Source organism: Thalassophryne amazonica, chromosome 7, assembly GCF_902500255.1.
Source record: "Thalassophryne amazonica chromosome 7, fThaAma1.1, whole genome shotgun sequence".
Taxonomy (NCBI): Eukaryota; Metazoa; Chordata; class Actinopteri; order Batrachoidiformes; family Batrachoididae; genus Thalassophryne; species Thalassophryne amazonica.
Genome location: NC_047109.1, coordinates 70,421,547 through 70,445,419, shown reverse-complemented (window position 1 = coordinate 70,445,419; position 23,873 = coordinate 70,421,547). Strand labels below are relative to the sequence as shown.

General features: G+C 41.3%; 1 protein-coding gene across 1 annotated transcript; it reads right to left on the bottom strand.

Moving 5' to 3' along the window:
* Positions 1-467: 467 nt before the first annotated feature.
* Positions 468-22,261, bottom strand: dctn3 (dynactin 3 (p22)). The gene is made up of 7 exons (XM_034174406.1): positions 22,091-22,261; positions 17,981-18,065; positions 17,139-17,225; positions 10,925-11,008; positions 10,664-10,722; positions 9,056-9,115; positions 468-1,334 (listed from the first exon to the last, which is right to left on the bottom strand). Exons 1-7 carry the CDS (start codon positions 22,190-22,192, stop codon positions 1,248-1,250), a joined length of 564 nt encoding a protein of 187 aa, XP_034030297.1. The 5' UTR covers positions 22,193-22,261; the 3' UTR covers positions 468-1,247.
* Between the last annotated feature and the right edge of the window lie 1,612 nt (positions 22,262-23,873).

The window sequence follows — 23,873 nt, the reverse complement described above, 5'->3', positions numbered from 1 at the left end:
AGGAAAATGTGCAGGTTCAGGGGTCCTTGGTGACTGGATCGAGAACCCCGATGTAAAGCACTTTGAGCTTCTGATTTAGATGGAAAAAGCACTATATACCTGCGGCCCATTTACAATGCCACAGGATTGAATACAAAATCATTCTCTGTAGCCAAATGTGAGTTTTCTGTTTTCACCCTTTAAATTTTCTCCAAACAAAAGTAAAAGATTTGAATGTTATGATAAAAGATACAAGTTTGGTGTAATTCTTAACCCAACCACTTGTGCGAAAAAAGACTAATATGCTGAAAACTAATGTAAAATAATCTCAAAAGTTCCTCAGACTTGGAATTTCAAAGAGTTTGAAAGAGAGACAAACACAAAATTAACAGAGGTACAATATTTATTACAACGGTTTTCAATTATACCTGTGGCATTTGAAAACCAGAGCTTGGTGGAGAAGCACTGAAGGTGTTTTTTTTTTCCCCTGCACGCCTTGTCAGGGTGACCCAGTGAATGAAACTGAAGCCTTAAAATCAAAAGAATAATTATTCTTGTGACGGGTTTGCAGTGCAGCAATGGTGTTGAAACAAATGTGGAAAAAAAAAAACAACAAACAAACAAAAAACGCAAACATAAAAAGGTCTACTATCTGAAAATAAATAGTCAGACATGACGGGAGCGAACTCCTTCTGCAAAAAATCACATGACAGAACTCCTGCACATTTTAAACTTCTATACTTCATCTGCACCTTGAATTCAAAGTACATTGTTAAGCTGTGACATTGACAAATACAGTTTACTCCAATATTACATCAGATGAGAGACCTGTGACTCCCAAAATGTTCAGGTAAGATTCAGCAGTAACAATACTGTGGAATGAAGCAATTTAAGATATCAAGATACCTGCAGAAAACTGATTGAGGTTTTCTGCAGGTGTTTCCCACAAAACGCCAGGTTTATCTGCCTGGGTGGTTGCCTTCCAGGATGCAAACTGGTTCTGTAGTGTAGGGGATGCAGTGATGTGTGGCACACGTGCATGCTCAAAGACCTGAATCACCTGGTCCCATTAAGTGTGTGTGGTGACAGATTTACAACAGTGACATAATGATGCCTTATTTACTGGGCAGGGTTGGTTGGTTGGTTGAAGCAGGATTTTTGTACAGTAAGCGCACCACACTTAGAATGTGTGTTTGGCCTCAACCTCCTGCTGCAGCACAGTCCTCTTCACCCTAATCAGAAGTGTTTTGATTTGTTTTTGCTGGTAGCTACTCCACAGGGTGGATACCCTTCGACTCCTCCAGCTTCCTCAGGGTCTCGTCCCACTGCGTGAACTGCTTAGACAGCAGCAACATCTGGCAAACAGAAGTCAAAAGTCACTTGTTGAAACTTTCTTGTAATTATGTAAATTCTTTTTGAAAACATAACATGCTTTATCAATTAGAAACCCTTGGCTAATGTGAAGTACAATGCGACTGGTGAATGAACAACAACACATTTTCCCAGAAAATGTAGGTCAAGGCCATTAATTCAGGCTGCTTCTCCACCCCATCATGGATCATGAACGGTACTATAATAAACATCCCAGAGCTTTTTCTGGTGATATTGTATTTACTTATTACACCCACCCTCTCCTACCCCACAAAAGTGCAGTGATATAACATGCTATCACCTTTTTATCATCATTCACTTGAGTCTCATGAATGTCACAAATTGCTGTATGAAAATTAATGACAACATACACAAAACGCAATGCAACTTACTACACCTTAACCAAAGTGACATGAAATATACAATGACATGGCTAAAATGAATCTCTACTACCCGTGCAGAGAACGGGTAACTCAGCTAGTCCTCAATAAGCTTCTGGTCCATCCCAAAATGCATCACTGACAGCAAAATGATAATCTTGTAGCTGTTCAAGGGAAACTGTGTTTACCTCATTAATTCACCAAGTTGACCTACTTGAATGGAAAAAAAGATCAATGTGACCAATCTTCAGTGGCCCAAGGTAAGAGATACATCAATGACAACAAAATGATAAACATCCCTTATCTCATTCAAGGCATAATATGTTTACGTCATCATATGGATAGACACACAAGCTGATGACAACATCCATGACCATCCAATATCCATACTGATGGACATGGATGCAGTTTAATTTCCAACTGAAACAGAATTGCAGGTTTTTTTCTGCCATACAGATCTACTGTATATAAATAGTATTAGTAACGGGTCTCAGTATGACAGTTAAAATGTGCTATAAAGAACTGCTTCAGTCAGACAGAAAGCTCACAGTCCATGCTAGCTTTCCTACTAATGTCAACTTATGATCCTTTGTTGCACTTTGGTTTGAGAACATGCAAAAGAATGATGCAGTTTCCACTGTGTAAGAAGAATACACTAGTAACTCAGGTGACTAACTAATTAGCTTAAGCAACCACTGCAATAAGCAGACTGAAAACTCAACTGAAAATATGAAGACTGTTCAGTGTAGATGCTCAAGAATTTGAGTTTTGTCTTGAACACCTTCCTCAGCATAACTGTATTTTTCCTCATTTACAGTCTAGCCAAGTTGTAGTTAATCTATACTGTAATTCTCTCAGGGCTAAATCTTTGTGTCAACTCAAAAAACACACAGATATGGGGGGAGAATGTAAAGTTACCTGAAGATGTGCAGTAAAATTTTTCAAAGCAAAATTGGTGTGATGTGAACACAATCAAGACGCACCTGACGCCAAACTAATTATACAACGTATTCTAGAAAGACTGCCACTTTGCTAAAATTAGGAAACACTGCAGCAATGCAATGACAGCATATATATATATATATATATATATATATATATATATATATATATATATATATATATATATATATATACATACAATCAACAAAAATATAAACGCAACACTTTTGTTTTTGCTCCCATTTTGTATGAGATGAACTCAAAGATCTAAAACTTTTTCCACATACAAAATATCACCATTTCCCTCAAATATTGTTCACAAACCAGTCTAAATCTGTGATAGTGAGCACTTCTCCTTTGCTGAGATAATCCATCCCACCTCACAGGTGTGCCATATCAAGATGCTGATTAGACACCATGATTAGTGCACAGGTGTGCCTTAGACTGTCCACAATAAAAGGCCACTCTGAAAGGTTCAGTTTTATCACAGCACAATGCCACAGATGTCGCAAGATTTGAGGGAGCGTGCAACTGGCATGCTGACAGCAGGAATGTCAACCAGAGCTGTTGCTCGTGTATTGAATGTTCATCTCTCTACCATAAGCCGTCTCCAAAGGCATTTCAGAGAATTTGGCAGTACATCCAACCAGCCTCACAACCGCAGACCACGTGTAACCACACCAGCCCAGGACCTCCACATCCAGCATGTTCACCTCCAAGATTGTCTGAGACCAGCCACTCGGACAGCTGCTGAAACAATCGGTTTGCATAACCAAAGAATTTCTGCACAAACTGTCAGAAACCGTCTCAGGGAAGCTCATCTGCATGCTCGTCGTCCTCATCGGGGTCTCGACCTGACTCCAGGTCGTCGTCGTAACCGACTTGAGGGGGTAAATGCTCACATTCGCTGGCATTTGGCACGTTGGAGAGGTGTTCTCTTCACGGATGAATCCCGGTTCACACTGTCCAGGGCAGATGGCACACAGCGTGTGTGGTGTTGTGTGGGTGAGCGGTTTTCTGATGTCAGTGTTGTGGATCGAGTGGCCCATGGTGGCGGCGGGGTTATGGTATGGGCAGGCATCTGTTATGGATGAAGAACACAGGTGCATTTTATTGATGGCATTTTGAATGCACAGAGATACCGTGACAAGATCCTGAGGCCCACTGTTGTGCCATACATCCAAGAAAATCACTTCATGTTGCAGCAGGATAATGCACGGCCCCATGTTGCAAGGATCTGTACACAATTCTTGGAAGCTGAAAATGTCCCAGTTCTTGCATGGCCGGCATACTCACCGGACATGTCACCCATTGAGCATGTTTGGGATGCTCTGGACCGGCGTATACGACAGCGTGTACCAGTTCCTGCCAATATCCAGCAACTTCGCACAGCCATTGAAGAGGAGTGGACCAACATTCCACAGGCCACAATTGACAACCTGATCAACTCTATGCGAAGGAGATGTGTTGCACTGCATGAGGCAAATGGTGGTCACACCAGATACTGACTGGTCCCCCCCCAATTAAACAAAACTGCACCTTTCAGAGTGGCCTTTTATTGTGGACAGTCTAAGGCACACCTGTGCACTAATCATGGTGTCTAATCAGCATCTTGATATGGCACACCTGTGAGGTGGGATGGATTATCTCAGCAAAGGAGAAGTGCTCACTATCACAGATTTAGACTGGTTTGTGAACAATATTTGAGGGAAATGGTGATATTGTGTATGTGGAAAAAGTTTTAGATCTTTGAGTTCATCTCATACAAAATGGGAGCAAAACCAAAAGTGTTGTGTTTATATTTTTGTTGAGTGTGTATATATATATATATATATATATATATATATATACACACACACACACACACACACACACACACACACACACACACACACACACAGAGAGAGAGAGAGAGAGAGAAATGATTCAACAGATTATCACCTAATCTATTGGCTGTGGTCAAATATATATTTTATTTAACCCGTTCACATCTCTAACCGTTTTTCCCCACTCGACGATACACTCGCCGAGGATCAAACTCTGGTTATTGGCGACTCTGTTTTGAGAAATGTGAAGTTAGCGACACCAGCAACCATTGTCAATTGTCTTCCGGGGGCCAGAGCAGGCGACATCGAAGGACATTTGAAATTGCTGGCTAAGGCTAAGCGTAAATTTGGTAAGATTGTAGTTCACGTCGGCAGTAATGACACTCGGTTACGCCAATCGGAGGTCACTAAAATTAACATTAAATCGGTGTGTAACTTTGCAAAAACAATGTCGGACTCTGTTGTTTTCTCTGGGCCCCTCCCCAATCAGACCGGGAGTGACATGTTTAGCCGCATGTTCTCCTTGAATTGCTGGCTGTCCAAAAAATGAGGTGGGCTTCATTGATAATTGGCAAAGCTTCTGGGGAAAACCTGGTCTTGTTAGGAGAGACGGCATCCATCCCACTTTAGAGGGAGCAGCTCTCATTTCTAGAAATCTGGCCAATTTTTTTGGATCCTCCAAACTGTGACTGTCTAGCGTTGGGACCAGGAGGCAGAGCTGTGGTCTTATACACCTCTCTGCAGCTTCTCTCCCCCTGCCATCCCCTCATTACCCCATCCCCGTAGAGACGGTGCCTGCTCCCAGACCACCAATAACCAGCAAAAATCTATTTAAGCATAAAAATTCAAAAAGAAAAAATAATATAGCACTTTCAATTGCACCACAGACTAAAACAGTTAAATGTGGTCTATTAAACATTAGGTCTCTGTTGGTAAATGATATAATAATTGATCAACGTATTGATTTATTCTGCCTAACAGAAACCTGGTTACAGCAGGATGAATATGTTAGTTTAAATGAGTCAACACCCCCGAGTCACACTAACTGTCAGAATGCTCGTAGCACGGGCCGGGGCGGAGGATTAGCAGCAATCTTCCATTCCAGCTTATTAATTAATCAAAAATCTAGACAGAGCTTTAATTCATTTGAAAGCTTGTCTCTTAGTCTTGTCCGTCCAAATTGGAAGTCCCAAAAAACAGTTTTATTTGTTATTATCTATCGTCCACCTGGTCGTTACTGTGAGTTTCTCTGTGAATTTTCAGACCTTTTGTCTGACTTAGTGCTTAGCTCAGATAAGATAATTATAGTGGGCGATTTTAACATCCACACAGATGCTGAGAATGACAGCCTCAACACTGCATTTAATCTATTATTAGACTCTATCGGCTTTGCTCAAAAAGTAAATGAGTCCACCCACCACTTTAATCATATTTTAGATCTTGTTCTGAGTTATGGTATGGAAATAGAAGACTTAACAGTATTCCCTGAAAACTCCCTTCTGTCTGATCATTTTTTAATAACATTTACATTTACCCTGATGGACTACCCTGCAGTGGGGAATAAGTTTCATTACACTAGAAGTCTTTCAGAAAGCGCTGTAACTAGGTTTAAGGATATGATTCCTTCTTTATGTTCTCTAATGTCATATACCAACACAGAGCAGAGTAGCTACCTAAACTCTGTAAGGGAGTTAGAGTATCTCGTCAATAGTTTTACATCCTCACTGAAGACAACTTTGGATGCTGTAGCTCCTCTGAAAAAGAGAGCTTTAAATCAGAAGTGTCTGACTCCGTGGTATAACTCACAAACTCGTAGCTTAAAGCAGATAACCCGTAAGTTGGAGAGGAAATGGCGTCTCACTAATTTAGAAGATCTTCACTTAGCCTGGAAAAAGAGTTTGTTGCTCTATAAAAAAGCCCTCCGTAAAGCTAGGACATCTTTCTACTCATCACTAATTGAAGAAAATAAGAACAACCCCAGGTTTCTTTTCAGCACTGTAGCCAGGCTGACAAAGAGTCAGAGCTCTATTGAGCTGAGTATTCCATTAACTTTAACTAGTAATGACTTCATGACTTTCTTTGCTAACAAAATTTTGACTATTAGAGAAAAAATTACTCATAACCATCCCAAAGATGTATCGTTATCTTTGGCTGCTTTCAGTGATGCCGGTATTTGGTTAGACTCTTTCTCTCCGATTGTTCTGTCTGAGTTATTTCATTAGTTACTTCATCTAAACCATCAACATGTTTATTAGACCCCATTCCTGCCAGGCTGCTCAAGGAAGTCCTACCATTATTTAATGCTTCAATCTTAAATATGATCAATCTATCTTTGTTAGTTGGTTATGTACCACAGGCCTTTAAGGTGGCAGTAATTAAACCATTACTTAAAAAGCCATCACTTGACCCAGCTATCTTAGCTAATTATAGGCCAATCTCCAACCTTCCTTTTCTCTCAAAGATTCTTGAGAGGGTAGTTGTAAAACAGCTAACTGATCACCTGCAGAGGAATGGTCTATTTGAAGAGTTTTCAGTCAGGTTTTAGAATTCATCATAGTACAGAAACAGCATTAGTGAAGGTTACAAATGATCTTCTTATGGCTTCGGACAGTGGACTTATCTCTGTGCTTGTTCTGTTGGACCTCAGTGCTGCTTTTGATACTGTTGACCATAAAATTTTATTACAGAGATTAGAGCATGTCATAGGTATTAAAGGCACTGCGCTGCGGTGGTTTGAATCATATTTGTCTAATAGATTACAGTTTGTTCATGTAAATGGGGAATCTTCTTCACAGACTAAAGTTAATTATGGAGTTCCACAAGGTTCTGTGCTAGGACCAATTTTATTCACTTTATACATGCTTCCCTTAGGCAGTATTATTAGACGGCATTGCTTAAATTTTCATTGTTACGCAGATGATACCCAGCTTTATTTATCCATGAAGCCAGAGGATACACACCAATTAGCTAAACTGCAGGATTGTCTTACAGACATAAAGACATGGATGACCTCTAATTTCCTGCTTTTAAACTCAGATAAAACTGAAGTTATTGTACTTGGCCCCACAAATCTTAGAAGCATGGTGTCTAACCAGATCGTTACTCTGGATGGCATTTCCCTGATCTCTAGTAATACTGTGAGAAATCTTGGAGTCATTTTTGATCAGGATATGTCATTCAAAGCGCATATTAAACAAATATGTAGGACTGCCTTTTTGCATTTACGCAATATCTCTAAAATCAGAAAGGTCTTGTCTCAGAGTGATGCTGAAAAACTAATTCATGCATTTATTTCCTCTAGGCTGGACTATTGTAATTCATTATTATCAGGTTGTCCTAAAAGTTCCCTAAAAAGCCTTCAGTTGGTTCAGAATGCTGCAGCTAGAGTACTGACGGGGACTAGCAGGAGAGAGCATATCTCACCCGTGTTGGCCTCTCTTCATTGGCTTCCTGTTAATTCTAGAATAGAATTTAAAATTCTTCTTCTTACTTATAAGGTTTTGAATAATCAGGTCCCATCTTATCTTAGGGACCTCGTAGTACCATATTACCCCATTAGAGCGCTTCGCTCTCAGACTGCGGGCTTACTTGTAGTTCCTAGGGTTTGTAAGAGTAGAATGGGAGGCAGAGCCTTCAGCTTTCAGGCTCCTCTCCTGTGGAACCAGCTCCCAATTCAGATCAGGGTGACAGATACCCTCTCTACTTTTAAGATTAGGCTTAAAACTTTCCTTTTCGCTAAGGCTTATAGTTAGGGCTGGATCGGGTGACCCTGGACCATCCCTTGGTTATGTTGCTTTAGACGTAGACTGTGGGGGGGTTCCCATGATGCACTGTTTCTTTTTGCTCCGTATGCATCACTCTGCATTTAATCATTAGTGATCGATCTCTGCCCCCCTTCTCGGCATGTCTTTTTTCTGGTTCTTTCCCTCAGCCCCAACCAGTCTCAGCAGAAGACTGCCCCTCCCTGAGCCTGGTTCTGCTGGAGGTTTCTTCCTGTTAAAAGGGAGTTTTTCCTTCCCACTGTGGCCAAGTGCTTGCTCATAGGGGGTCGTTTTGACCGTTGGGGTTTTTCATAATTATTGTATGGCCTTGCCTTACAATATGGAGTGCCTTGGGGCAACTGTTTGTTGTGATTTGGCGCTATATAAGAAAAAAGTTGATTGATTGATTGATTCACCAACTCATATTTCATGAATACAGTAATTAAAGAAACTTACTAAAATATATAAGTGCTTTTACTTTGGAGAATTTCAGATAGAGTGGATTTATTTATGAGAATAGTGCTAGTCCTACATATTTGTTTACAATACCTGGTTTAATAACCCACAGATTTTTATTTTTATTTTTGAATATTAGTTACATTTTCTGACTGAACACAGCACAGAAAAATATTTTTAAAACAGAAAACCACTGACTGAATAGTTGTTTGTTTCATCACCTCAGAGATTGGGTTTGAATGCGCATGAATTTTATCAGTCTGATCTTTATCAGTTATTTTTTTAAACATTATATCATTTAAATGAAACAAGTGGGAGTTTAATATAATAACAGATGTACCGTTTTGTTGTATTCCTCAAAAACCTTTTTCACCTCCTGGGACTGAGCCTCGGTTTGGTCCTGGAAGAGGCACAAAAGACATGGCATGACATCTAATTGAAAAACAAAAAACAAGAGACATGAGAGAAATGCACCCAAAAGACAGATGCATGTCAACACATAACTAGAGCACCGAGCTTGTAGAGCGCAAACCTCTGCCAACACTAGTTTCCAATTCCACAAATTTTTACCTTGGAAAAAAAAAATTCAAAGGTCAAAGTCCTGTTCGAAGTGGCTTTTCATAAGCTATATTACATGTGATCAAATGTCGGGAGTATGTATTTAGTTCATGCACTTGAAGTTTTTTTTTTTTTGTGGTGTTGTCAGGTTTTTGTTTTTTCCCCAACTGAAATAGTCACTCAGCAGCGTGTGTTTTTTCCCCAACTGAAATGGTCACTCAGCAGCGTGTGTGTGTTCATAAAGGCTGAACGAGCCACAACGCACATGCACTCGTGTGCCTCCATGCGTAGAACAAGTGATCAAACCGGTGTGCGAGTGTGTGGCCAAAATGTTTGCTCAGCTGCGTGTATGTGTGTTCATAATGGCTGTACATGCCGCTCCGTGCATGTGCAAGCACAGAAGCTGTCCATCCAGACTGCACACAAAAAGGCTGACAGCTGTCAGTGATCGCCTGCTGTTGTACAGTCCGGCAAAAAAAAATCCCTTTAGGTGTTTGATTAGTATATACTTGCATTGCTAGATTTTATTCCTCTGGCTGGACTCTGTAACTGCTGCTGCACTGTGCTGGCAGTACGCCAACTTCCCCCATGTGCGCAACATTTTTCAGATGCAGCCAACAAACTTTTTCTTGTCTCTTTTTAAAACTTTTTTTGTGGCCATTTCAGCGTACTTGACATGCATCTTAACACAACTATAATTGGATTATCTGTGCGTGACGGCACTTCAAATGGGATTTATTTATGCCAGAGGTGTATTATGCATGTGTAAGCAGATCAAAGCTACACACAGCGCAGCCGGGTGAAAGGAACTTCACCAGCTGGCTGCGCATCTCCTGGGGCCATACCGGAGGTGAGTTGCATGTCTGTTTATATTGTGATGGGCTGGGAAAACATTTCCACATCATACCTGCTCCAGACTTAAGAGGTAAACATGTAATAATACATGCATTACAGCGGTGACATCCCGTTCAGCTGCGTTGCGGCACTGCACCGAGCCTCTGACGCGCAGAGTGCCACATACATGTTATTACATGTCAACATTTCCTTTGCCCTTCCTCCCCTCCGGGGTCCAGTGGAGGTGGACAGCCGTGGCACAACATGCCAGCAAGCTTTGCTGTGACCGATCGATCTCAGAATCGTTTCAGATGCTGTTTTGATGCCGTCAGAATATGTAGACTGCAATCACATGACACGAAAACTGCACATAGACCGTCGTCAGATGTGCATTGCATCTCGATGGTGCCAAGAGTGTTTTGAACATGTGCAACACACTCAGGACAGCCGAGCGAATGGGACCAACTATATAGACTGCTCTGAGAAAGCTGTCCTTAGGTCTTCAGACCGCACCTCAGTTGACATATGTGTGATGAGGGTATAAGGCTTGTGTTACCTGCTCTTTGATGTGAATCTGTGACAGGCGCTGGAGCTTAGTGGCGTGTTCTGGTACATCTGAAGAAAAAAGGAAAAAAAAAAAGAAAAAGCACTGAACATACAACTAATGGGTCATCACCGCCAAACACATTTTGCAGCATTTGTCCTCCATCTATCCAGCAGTGAAATTGTAATGTTTATTGCCCTGAATGTAATGTCCGTTACATGTCGTATTTACTACTGAAACAAGCTTTTGCTCGAGACTTCAGGTGAAACTCACCTCTGATGTAGTTGCTGTCCAGCAGGGGTTGAAGGTTACTGACTTGCTCTAGCAAAGCTGCCTGGGAGCGCAGAAACGCTTCCTCTGTACACAAATACACAGCAGCATTAAATCCTAGCACTGGATCATATCTGAGCTGCTCCTTTACATATACATTTCTTGGATCTACTCCTGCATGTGGATCACCACCAAAATATGTGTAGATTTCTTGGCCCTTGCCCCACGTCTGTACCAGGAGTCATGAAAAGCGGTCGATGTGTTTTTGAGTAATCCTTCTGACAATCACAAAAGACAAACCAACAGCCGTGGTTGAAAACAATATATCCTTGACAGAATTAATACGTAAATACAGTGCATCTGCAAAGTATTCACAGCGCTTCACTTTTTTCACAATTTATGTGGGAAAAAAGGAGTGAATTCATTTTCCCCCTCAAAATTCTACTCACAACACCCCATAATAACAAAATTTATTTATTTTTTGTTTGAATTTTTGGAAATTTATTAAAAATAAACTAAGAAATCACATGTGCATAAGTATTCACACCCTTTGCTCAGTACTTTGTTGATGCACTTTTGGCAGCATTTACAGCCTCGGGTCTTCTTGAATATGCTGCCACAAGCTTGCTGCACCTCTCTTTGGCCAGTTTTGCCCATTCCCCTTAGCAGCACCTCTCTGCTCCATCAGGTTGGATGGGGAGCGTTGGTGTACAGCCATTTTCAGATCTCTCCAGAGATGTTCAATCAGATTCAGGTCTGGGCTCTGGCTGGGCCACTCAAGGACATTCAGAGTTGTCCTGAAGCCACGACTTTGATATGTTGGCTGTGCACTTAAGTTCACTGTCCTACTGAAAGATGAACCGTCGCACCACCGTCTGAGGTCAAGAGCGCTCTGAAGCAGGTTTTCATCCTTGATGTCTCTGTACATTGCTGCATTCATCTTTTCCTCAATCCTGACTCGTCTCCCCATTCCTGTTGCTGAAAAACATCCTCACAGCATGATTCTGCCACCACCATGCTTCAATGTAGGGATGGTGCCTGGTTTCCTCCAAACATTATGTTTGGCATTCACACCAAAGAGCTCAATCTTTTTCTCATCAAACCAGAGAATTTTGTTTCTCATGGTCTGAGAGTCCTTCAGGTGCTTTTTTGCAAACTCCAGGTGGGCTGCCATGTGCCTTTTACTAAAGAGTGGCTTCTGTCTGGCCCCTCAACCATGCAGAGCTGACTGGTGGAAAAATTGTTGCAGAGGTGGTTGTCCTTCTGGAAGGTTCTTCTCTCTCCACAGAGGAATGCTGGAGCTCTGACAGAGTGACAACCAGGTTCTTGGTCACCTCCCTGACTAAGGCCCTCCCCACCAATTGCTCAATTTAGACAGGCGACCAGCTCTAGGACATGGGTTAAAGCAATAAATTTTCATCTGACTGAAATCTTTTCCTGGCAAAAATAAATGCCAGCAATTCCCTAAAATGTGGCGTAGCGGGGGCACACACTCTTTTTTTCCTCAATAAATACAATAAACACATTATACAGCATACAAATCTATTCTAAATAGCCTTGAAGCAGAGACAGACAAAGCATAAAAAGAATGCAAAACTTGAACATAAAAGGTACATAAAAGGGTGGTGGGGGCGGGGTGTAGTCTTGATTGTGGGGGATCTGGGGGTGCACCCCCAGAAATTTTTTAAAAGAGCAAGTCAAATTTTGTGTATTCTGGTGAATTTTAACAGGTATGAAGCCCACTGAAACAAAGAAAACTCACTTCAATCTGTGAAGTAAATGCACGCTATTGATTACAGGGGTCTGGGGGTGCTCCCCCAGAAATTTTTTAAAAGAGCAAGTCAAATTTTGTATATTCTGGTGAACTTTAATGGGTATGAAGCCATCTGAAACAAAGAAAACTCACTTCAAACTGTTAAGTAAAAACACTATTGATTATGGGGGGTCTGGGGGATCTCCCCCAGAAATTTTTTAAAAGAGCAAGTCAAATTTTGTATATTCTGGTGAACTTTAATGGGTATGAAGTCCTCTGAAACAAAGAAAACTCACTTCAAACTGTCAAGTAAAAAATCTTTGTCTTCTGTAGTATTTTGATTTGTTCTAATCCAGTGAATACACCAAATGGGTGCTGTGCTGCTGGCTGTACAGTCAATAAAATACAAAATTAGGTCCTAAAGCAACTGACAACATTGTTCTGCTGTGCACAAAGTAACACTGTCACCAGTTTTGAAAACGCATGCGCAATGAGAAACTCAAAACTGGTGTATTCACAGTTAATCTGTAAAATGCTCTCACTCGTAAAACAAACTTGGGCTGCAACTAACGATTATTTTAGTAAATCGATGAATCTTTTTGTTTTTTTTTTGTTTTTTTTACTTACATGTGAGTTTTGCCATTATTTCTTGAAGTGAGTTATTATTAAGGCCTTTATCACGTAACATCAACGTTTAAGCTTGTAATAAAGTTATGATGTTATATTCTCGTCAAAAACATACCTCGAGCAATGTTTTGTTTTATTTTGCACATATATACATCACCGACACACCACAGAGAGATTTTCATCAGGTTTCATCCGATTATGAGCATTTTTAGATGCCTACAGCCACTATCTCAACCGCTGACAACCTATTACAGCAAGAGTCCACTAAAGTAGTTTAAAGGCATGACTAAAGTGTAATATGTGATCTTTAATAAGTTATTTTCATGAAAAAAGACACAGATGTGCAGTTTACTGCATTTTATTATCTTGTGTAAAAACACAGCTTAGATGTGGTTTGACCGAAACAAATTGTCATTAAACTTAAATAAAACAGTTGTATGAGGTCTATTAGAAAAGTATCCGACCTTATTTTTTTTTCAAAAACCATATGGATTTGAATCACGTGTGATTACATCAGACATGCTTGAACCCTCATGGCCATGCAAGTTTTTTCACGCCTGTCGGTTACGTCATTCGCCTGTGGGCAGTCTTTGAGTGAGGAGTCGCCCACCCTCTTGTCAATTTTTTCATTGTTTAGGAATGGCTCAGAGACTGCTGCTTTGTTTGATCAAAATTTTTTCGAAACTGTAAGGCACAACTGAGTGGACACCATTCGATAAATTTAGCTGGTTTTCGGTAAAAAATTTTAACGGCTGATGAGAGATTTTGGTCTGTAGTGTCTCTTTAAGGACGGCCCACGGCGCCTGACGGCAATCTGCGCTTCGAGGCGGCAGCGTCTCGCCGTTTCAAGTTGAAAACTTCCACATTTCAGGCTCTGTTGATCCAGGAAGTCGTCAGAGAACTTTCAGAAGAAGTCGGCATGAGGAGTTTATTCGGACATTCCATTGTTAACGGACATTTGTAATGAAATGTAATGAAAGAACGTGCGGGCAGAGTCGCATGTCGGGCCGGACCCGAACGCGGGGGGTCACGACAGGAAAAACACCTCCGTTGGAAACCTTAACGGGCAAGTTGGAACATGCCCAAGCTGTTAAACAATTTCTCAGTTACTCACTTGTTGAAAGCCATCAAAAGCCGCCTGAATTTACAAATGGTTTTCAACACAGAGGTGTTTTTCCTGTCGCGGCGCACACAGATTTGCCGAGTCATCACGGAAACGACTCGGCGAATTTGCGCGCACGTCTTTCATTAAAAAATGTCCTTAAACAGTGGAATGTCCGCATAAAGTCCTCATGCCGGCCTCTTCTGAATCTTCTCTGTTCTCTCACGACGTCCTGGGTGAATTAAGCCTTAAATTAGGATGTTTTCAGGTCGAAACAGGCCGACGACAGCGCCTGGAAGCGCTGCACGACGTCCTGCTCTGTGGGAAGTCCTTACACCGACAGAAACACCCCATAATCTCTCATTAGCCGTTAAACGTTTCACCGAAAACCAGCTTAATTTCTCGAATAGTGTCCACTTGGATATTCCTCACAGCTCAAGAACAAATGTTGATAACGCGCGCCGTCTCGAGCAGCGTGTGAAACAAAGGAATTCAGCCGAGAGGGCGGGACCACATCTCACTCAAGGCCTGCCCACAGGGAAATTACGTCACCAACACGCGTGAAAAAACTCACGCATGCGCACGAGGGTTCAAGCATGATTGGTGTAATCGCACGTCATTCAAATCCATATAGTTAAAAAAATATATAAAAGGGTCGGTTTATTATGTAATAGACCTCGTATATAATTCTCAATTTACATTACTTAGTCCACATTTCATTTTATTTTACCTTATGTTTATATTAGTTGCGCATATACTCTGAATAATTTACTGTTAAATTTCACTATATTTTATTTGGCTAAAAATTACTTGCACCACGGAAAGGACATTTTTGGAGTTGCACTCAAATCTCGTTGTAATGCAAATTACAATGACAAAGGCGATTCTGATTCTTCTGATATTATTATTAATATATAAATAAAAAAAAAATACAATTCATAATACATTTGACTCTTTTACGACAACAAACACTAAGCCATTAATTATTTATTATACAGAAAACATGCACACAAACTGTGCTGAGATGCGAACAGCTTAATGCTAACTTTACATTGAAAAAGCCATAGACATGCTAACGCGTTAGCATCTGTCCCGTTTTTAAGTTAGAAAATTCACCTATCAACTGTTTTAGAAGACCATAACAGGTCGGTTTAATATAAAAAGTAAATATTACTCACAGACAGATGCTCTTTAGGGTTTTAGCGGGGGAAAATTAAGATAAAGCGACAAACCATCGAAGCAGAGTCGGATCATTGCTTCATTGGCTCAAAGCAAAGCCACGCCTCCCTCTACTTGGGGAGTGTCTGCCAATGTTCCCACGAAGACAGGGAGGAGAAGAACCGTGGCTCATGGCAAGCAGTAAACAGAGCGGAGAGGAGTGAAAATTCACACAGTCCCTTTTCTGCTCAGCCCACGCAGACACTGCGGCTGCTTTGATTAGCGCAAAATGGGATGGTGCTTTGACAGTGAGACTATATTTCGGCCCCAAACCACGCATGGCACCACGTGCGCACGCGTATGTGTGGTTACATTTTCCAAATGACGGAAATCCGTCGTGGTGACGGAGAACTTTAACCCATGCTCTAGGAAGAGTCCTGGTGGATCTGAACTTCTTCCAATTACTGATGATGGCGGCCTCTGTGCTCATTAGGACTTTCAAAGCAGCAGAAATGTTTCTGTACCCTTCCCCAGATTTGTGTCTTGAGACAACCCTGTCTCAGAGGTCTACCAGACAACTCCTTTGACTTCATGCTTGGTTTGTGCTCTGACATGCACTGTCAACTGTGGGACCTTATATATAGACAGGTGTGTGCCTTTCCAAATCATGTCCAATCAACTGAATTTACCCCAGGTGGACTCCAATTAAGCTGTAGAAACATCTCAAGGATGATCAGTGGAAACAGGATGTACCTGAGCTCACGTTTGAGCTTTACGGCAAGTGCTGTGAATACTTAAGTACATGTGATTTCCTATATTTTTTTTTATTAAAAAAAAAAGTTTTGCACATTGTCATTATGGGGTATCGTAATAATAAGAAATAATAATAATACATTTAAATTGTATTGCACCTTACATTTCAAAGAAATCTCAAAGTGCTACAGCAAGGATTTAAAAACAGAATTAAAACAGATTTCAAAGAAACCATTTCAAACGATAACGATAATTGTATTGTGTGCAGAATTATGAGGGAAAACAAACTCATCATCACTCATCTTCAACCCCTTTTCTGGGTTCGGGTCACAGGGGCAACAGTTACAGCAGGGGACCCCACACTTCCCTTTCCCGTGCCACATTGACCACCTCTGTCTGTGGGATCCCGAGACGTTCCCAGGCCAGTGTAGAGATATAATCTCTCCACCTAATCCTGGGTCTTCCCCAGGGTCTCCTCCCAGATGGATGTGTCTGGAACACCTCCCTGGAGAAGCGCCCAGGAGGCATCCTTACCAGATGCCCAAACCACCTCAGCTGGCTCCTTTCAACGCAAAGGAGCAGCGACTCTACTCCGAGCTCCCCTCGAATGACTGAACTTCTCACCCTATCTCTAAGGGTGAGAAGGCTGATTCCAACATTTCATCCATTTTGGAATAAGGCTGTAACATGAAATGTGGAAATAGTGAAGCTCTGTGAATACTTTCCAGATGCACTGTATATACAGACCAGCAATGACCAAACTAAGACACATGACAACACACACACACACACACAATTTCTAGTCCATCATTCCTGGTATTTACCAGCGAGAATGAACTCCAGCTTCATGGCATCAGGCACGGTGATGTGATCGGTGAATTGATGGTCAAGGTACTTCAACAGGTCCTCAACTGCACCACAACAACCAAAAACAAAACAATCTATAAACCGATGACAAGTCCTGCAATGTATGCTGTGACAGTTTGACTTAATTCAAGATACAGAGCACTTTACATAGCTTCAATTTTACTGAGAAGGGAGGAGACAACAACTCAGACAAATTCAGACAGCATCCAGATAGATACTGACAGACCCAAGGAATCCAACAAAAAAAAAAAAAAAGAAGTTTGATTGCCTGACTCACAGTTCAGAAGTAATTAGCCAAAAAGTAAAAGTGGTTATTATAGCACCACCATGAGGACAATGATAATTTTTTTACTCTGAATAGCGGTGGTGACTTGGGGCCCACTTGCTAAGCTTGGTTTTTGCAACTTTTGCGGTTTCTGACCTCCAAACACTTTTAGTGAATAATAATAATAATAATAAAGAAAAATCCTTACAATATTAATAGAACCCCTTCGGGTTTTGGACCACTAGTAATAATAATAATAAACATGGGGTTTCCTTAAAATAGTTGTATCCCTCATGCAAATGTTGCCAGGTTAAGTTGGTACCTTAACAGATATTAAAAGGTTTTGTTCCTCTATATTCTAAATAAAATGGCTCATACTGGATACCGTTGTGGTAACTATTAAGCTAATTTCACACAAGTACCTGAGTGAAGTACCTGACTTGGTCACCAATGAAGCACAATAGCTGTGACACCTGCTTTCTCTGGAACTGTACCAAGACTGCCTGGGTTGATATTACACTATGTGTGACTTACTCTTCTTGTGCAGGATCTTGACTCGCTCCCTTTTGTTGGCTGTGTTTGTCAAAGCAGCCTGAATCCTGGCCAAAGACTCTGCACACTGTAGGAGAGAGAATGCAGAGTAATAATTATACTGGGTGGGCCAATAAAATGTTACCACTTTTTTAATTTGTACAATTTCCAAAATAAAGATTTCTTTTTCATTGTCAGGAATATCAATTCCTGACAATGAAAAAGAAATCCCTCTTGAGATGTGTGGCAATGTCATCACAAACTTCAATGTGCAGCTGTAATCCAAAGAGGAGTGTAGATTGAACATGTCATCAATTATTGAACTGTGTGGAAAACAAGTGACAAAGAGGGAAACCTTTGGTATCAAATGTTAATTTGATGCTTCTGTTACAAGTCTGTAAATAAAATTTTCGAATAAGTTCTCATTTCAAAAACTTGCGTACGATCAAAAAAGTGGTAACATTTTATTGGCCCACCCTGTATTGGAAATGATCTTGAGACTTTGCCATAGGTGACTGAGTTAGGAATGGAAAAATGGATCACTGATTCTATCATGCTGATTGCACACTCCTGTGCAAAGAGAACCATGGCCCCTCGCCTGGGAACCAGGTAAATGTGAGGGCTCATATTTGATCTGCTCTTGCAGATTAGTTTGATTGATTTCCCATTTATGCTAGCGTCTGTTCAGCCAGGCCACTCATCACTGATTATCTGACGACACAAGCTTTATACAATAACATGCCATTAGCTTCCTTAACTTCAGCTAGGCTAAGGCTACTGGTTGAGAGAACATAGCAGCACATTGAAAACCCAGTGGATGTTATTGTGTCCCCCCACCTTCTGGTTGGCCTCATGGAGGAAAAGATCCAGGAAGTGGCCAAACTTGGAATCATTGTCATGCAGCTTGGGATCAAATGACAAGGCAGAAATCCACAGCAGACATTGCCAGCTTTATTTGATAGCTTAAATTCCTGGCTGCTTCACTGCCACGAAAACCTTATGGGGCTTATCGTAGATACATTCAGAGGTGGAAAGCCCCAGCGTCAGTGAGTAAAAGTCCTACCACATATTTGTTCCATCCACCCACTAAATCAGCTAGTTCTAATTAGTTTAACACTTCAGGCAGGTCGGTAGATGAGCCCATCAGTAAAATCACTCGTTTTAGAAGCAACACATGGTAAGATTTTTAGTCACTGAAGCCGAGGTTTGCCACTGCTAGATAATGGTTTACCTCACAAACAAATGTTTGAGGTTGGCAACAAAATGTCATACCAAAAGTCTGTGTATCATATTGCAACTAGCTACCTAGTCTAGCCTATGTGTAGTTATGGAAGCCAATTTACAAATACTTATGTTAAATTTATGATGTGATAACAGCACTGATACAATAAAAGGAGCATGTTGATATTAATATTCACAGCACTCTTTTACTGACTTAACCAGCTCTTGCTCCTGGTTATGAAGAAGTTGGGAAAGGTCAGTTAAAGTAATACTAATTTTGAATATGTTCAAAATTTCAGGAGTTCGGCTGGAGTCCCCACCTCAGCTCCACCCGTGCTGCTCCATACTGTTCAGTTTGTCAACAATTTTGTATCAGTCAAGTATCAGTGCATGCCCCATCTCATGTAAGTCTTTCCATTTGCCTCCAAAAGCACTTTGGTGAGCATCTTTTGGTAGTAACACCCCTTTGTATATTGAAAATAAACTGATAAATAACAGTCTAACAAGCTCGAAACAAAACATCTACTTCTGTCCTTGTTTCCAAAGCTAGGAAAAAAATACTCTTCAAATTCTTTCTATTACAAAGTACTTTAACACTGACTCATATTTTGGACCATCTTCATCACAAAATGAATGGAAAATGAAAATACATCATATACTAGGTTATTTACAATATTATCTTCTCACTTCTTCCCAGTGAATACTGGCATTCGTCAGGGATGTGTTTTGACTCCTACACTGGTCACCCCTTGCATGGACTTTGTGCTGGATAAGAAAACCAGCGGCTTAGGTGCCGTTGTTTGCGAGGGATATTTTACTAACCTTCTTGACCCCTTCACACATAACACGACATTGGGCGAAAAAAGCAGAAGCCGGAAGAAAGTCAGCGAACAAAAAAACAAAATGGGGAACCGCGAAACATTCCACCTGCTGTCGGAAGGATACACGGTCAGTGATGGTTTCGTGCACACCCGTGCACAGTGGGGGGGACCACACACCAAAAACAAAAGCAAAGCAATTTCTAATATTTAATCCCTCTTGTCGAGTGGACAATACAAGTATGAGCCTTCTGTTCCTCTGTATATGACCTATGGTCAAAGATGTACAGTCATGAAATGACATGAAGGAACCAGTGCGCTCTTATGTCCTCATCTGCTGGCCCCGCGCAGGTGTCCACCGAACACACACGTGTTGTAGGGGGGCGCGATACACACACACACACGCCACGTGTTGGGGGAGTGAGCTGACACACTGGAACACATGTTGGGGTAAACAGCACACTCGTGGGGCACTTAAGCAATTTTTAAAGACAGCTCGAATGTGGTCATCAGCACTTGACTCTCGTGCCAGCAGCATGAATAGCCCTGCCTTTTCTAAGTGTCCAGTGAGTGGTGTTGGATGTTCATGTGTGGCACCTGGAATCTGGCCGACACCTGCCGAGAGGGGCTTGAATGGGCACTCGCTGTCTTTCGGCCATCGGTGTGCGCGAATGGTTGTGGTGACAGCTGTATGAGGTGGCTCCGATTTTTCACGATTGGCGTGCATTTCCTCCTTTGTGTGCCAGTTGGCTTCAGTCGTGTTATGTGTGAAGTGGCCCTCTGTCTGCAATTGTCCTGGATCAAGAATAAGATCGAGGCATTCAATGACTTCCTCTGTGAAAGGCTTTAAGCTTTGGTGTCAAGATTGTAGAAACAGTCACTCATCTCAGCATTAACACATCTCTGTGTCCTCAGCCTTTGAGATCAAGAGATCCCTGGGAAGAGCTTATGGAGTCATGAAGCTGTTGAACAGTGGTGTTTGGCAATTTGCAGAAGAACAAAGGTCCAAGTCTTTAGAGTCTAGTTTAGTGGTGCCTCCTGTCTTAATGTGTGGCTGTGAGTGTTGGATAATAATAACCAGGAATGACTGGATTTCTTTAGGACAACACCTCTTGAGATGATCCTTAGGTACCACTGGACTGACTATCTCAAATGAATAGTTATGTAGGGAAACTCAAAGGAAGAGTATCACTTGCATTGTGAGGTAGCACTGGCTTTGACATTTTGAACATGTGGCACATTTCTCTGCATATGATCCAGCATACAGATACCTTGTGTGGAGGACCCCAGGGACTGCAGAAAGCCAATTAGATGCGGTGTTAGCTAGATGGCTACTTTAGAGAAGTGGGGATAGACTGGTTGTCTGTCTGCATCGGTATTTGCCATTCAATAACCATGCAGCAGCATTGGTGCATGCTCCCAGACCTGACATGACTTTCTGACAGCGATGATAATCACTGACTGAGAAAGCTGATACTACTGTTTACACCAGACAATAATGCACAGTGCCCTGGCTTTCATTTAGCCAACTAAAATCTAGTTTTTGGATAAAGTTGTTCACAAGCTTGTGATAAGAAATTTCGCACTGAAATAAAGTTAAGACATAAATCTTTGTATTGATTAAGGAAAGACAGGGAAGTAACAGTTAAGGAAGATGTTTGCAGCTGTGAACATTTTGACATAGTGTCATGACCCCAACCTACACCACGTTTAAGGGTTGTTAATTCCAAATATCTTGTTACTGTCTTGGCAGAGTTTATCTGATTTTTTTTTTTTAAATCAATCGACGACTTTACATAACATTTATTTTCACCGGAAAATCATGTGTCATTTCGGTGTTGCACATTTGTAATGTCAACTGCTGACTTTCGGAACCATTCAACACCCATCTTAGCAGCTAATAAGCTGGTAAATATATACATGCGATATATGTTACTAATTGCTGCCACCGTGTCTGACATAATTATTCGAGATATTCCTGCTACAGTCACCTAAATGAAGGATGTTCACTAGCGACACAGCTAGGCTTAGCTTCACTGTTAGCACTGCCGAACAGACATGATTCCAGACAAACCTTAACCGGTTTTCCACTTCTGTTTCGTCTTTCTCCGTAAACACGACTCTCCAACGCCTGAAGACGCATTTCCAGATTATCTACCTCGACTTTTTTGTCCATTCTTCGCCGCAAAATTACCCAAGAGGGTGGTGGCTACTAGATCTTCTTCTTCTATGGCGTTTAATGGCAACTGGCACACTTGCTGTTGCATTGCTGCCACCTTCTGTATCAGTCCGTTATAGCAGTACTAAATCCTAGATGAGTCCATCGTATTTTAAGTATTTAAAAAGTCAACACTTCCCCCTCTCACTTGACTTTATGTCTAAAATACTTCCTACAGAAACGTCTTTCGGGCCTATTCTTCTAAATTCTGAGAGAAGCTCTTGCCTTTCACTGGAATATTTATTTTACTGCATGAGAACATGCTGCACTGTCTCTGGCTGTTGACATTATAAACATAGTCCATCCTGATGCTTTCCTAGAAGGACGAGCATCAAGAAAGTATGACCAATTCACACAGATACCTTTGCATTGCTGCTACACTACACCCCATACATCCAAGCACTAAGGTGTCTGTCAAAAAAAAAAAAAAAATCTAGACATACTTGGTACATGTTTGGGCAGGGGCCAGGTCAAAAACAAATGCTAAGACATTTGACCAGCTTAGATTAGAAAATTATACCTGTGCCAGTGGTGGAATTGATGATCTCCCTCCCACAAGCAGTGTTATGAGAGGTCACATCCAACGAGGAGCCTTCCTGGTTCACAGGGCATGTCAGCTTCTGGCAACAGCTGGCGAACTTAAGCCAAACCTAGAACCAGTGAGACATGGATGGGAGGAGCACTTTGGAAAACTGTTGCCATCAACATGCCTCAAGCCCTTCCCCCAAAGATTGCTTACAGTTTGCAAATGTGCAGGAAAATGTGACACATTATGCTGTGGGTGCATTCTTCTGGAGTAGTGTGTATTATATTCTGTCATGGAAAGACAGAAAACACTTCTTACAAAAACATGACACAGAAAGACTAACCTGCAAGTACATGTGATATGGTACACTATGGCCTATTTCTTATTTGATTTGATTTGATAGTTTCAATCAAATATACTGCCGTACCACCTCTGAAGCAGCACAGATGATTAAAGAAGATTCCAAAATTTGGAAATTGGTGGAATTGCAAAAGGTTTAGAATTATTAATTACCATAATTTGAGGCAATTCACAACAAAGCAATTGATGGAGTTGAAAGCATCAGATAGAAATGTGACAAAGTGAACAGTTTAACATGTGTGCCATCTCAATTTTTTTCAGGAAGCAAACATTTGGAGAGGGAGGGGGAATTCATGTTTGACACTGTGCAACATTATAAGCATCTGCAATGCTGCATTCACATGTTGGTGATAGAAAAACCATCACCTCTGGTGGCGCTGCCCTGTGGCAACCCAGACTCCTGTTGTGGCTGCTGTGTTTTAACTGCTGTGTTTTTAAACTCTTAAACATTTTAATTGTTTGGATTGTTATTTGTTAGTGTGTGTGGGGAAAGCACCATGGCGTTATTTATGCACCAAATTTTTATAATTCTGATTTTTTGGGAATTGCTGAGGATCTGCCAAACTTTTCCGAACGCGGAAGCAGGTGAGCGATCACTCGCCTACACCAGAGATGCTCTTCTTTCCCTGTGATCTGCTGGAATCATGCCTCCGGCTGATCTGCCGGAGACACTGAGGATACAACAGGCCCGCAGAGCACATCATCGGAAAAGAGGCAGACGAGGAGGAATACACCAGCGTCTTCGCTGAAGAG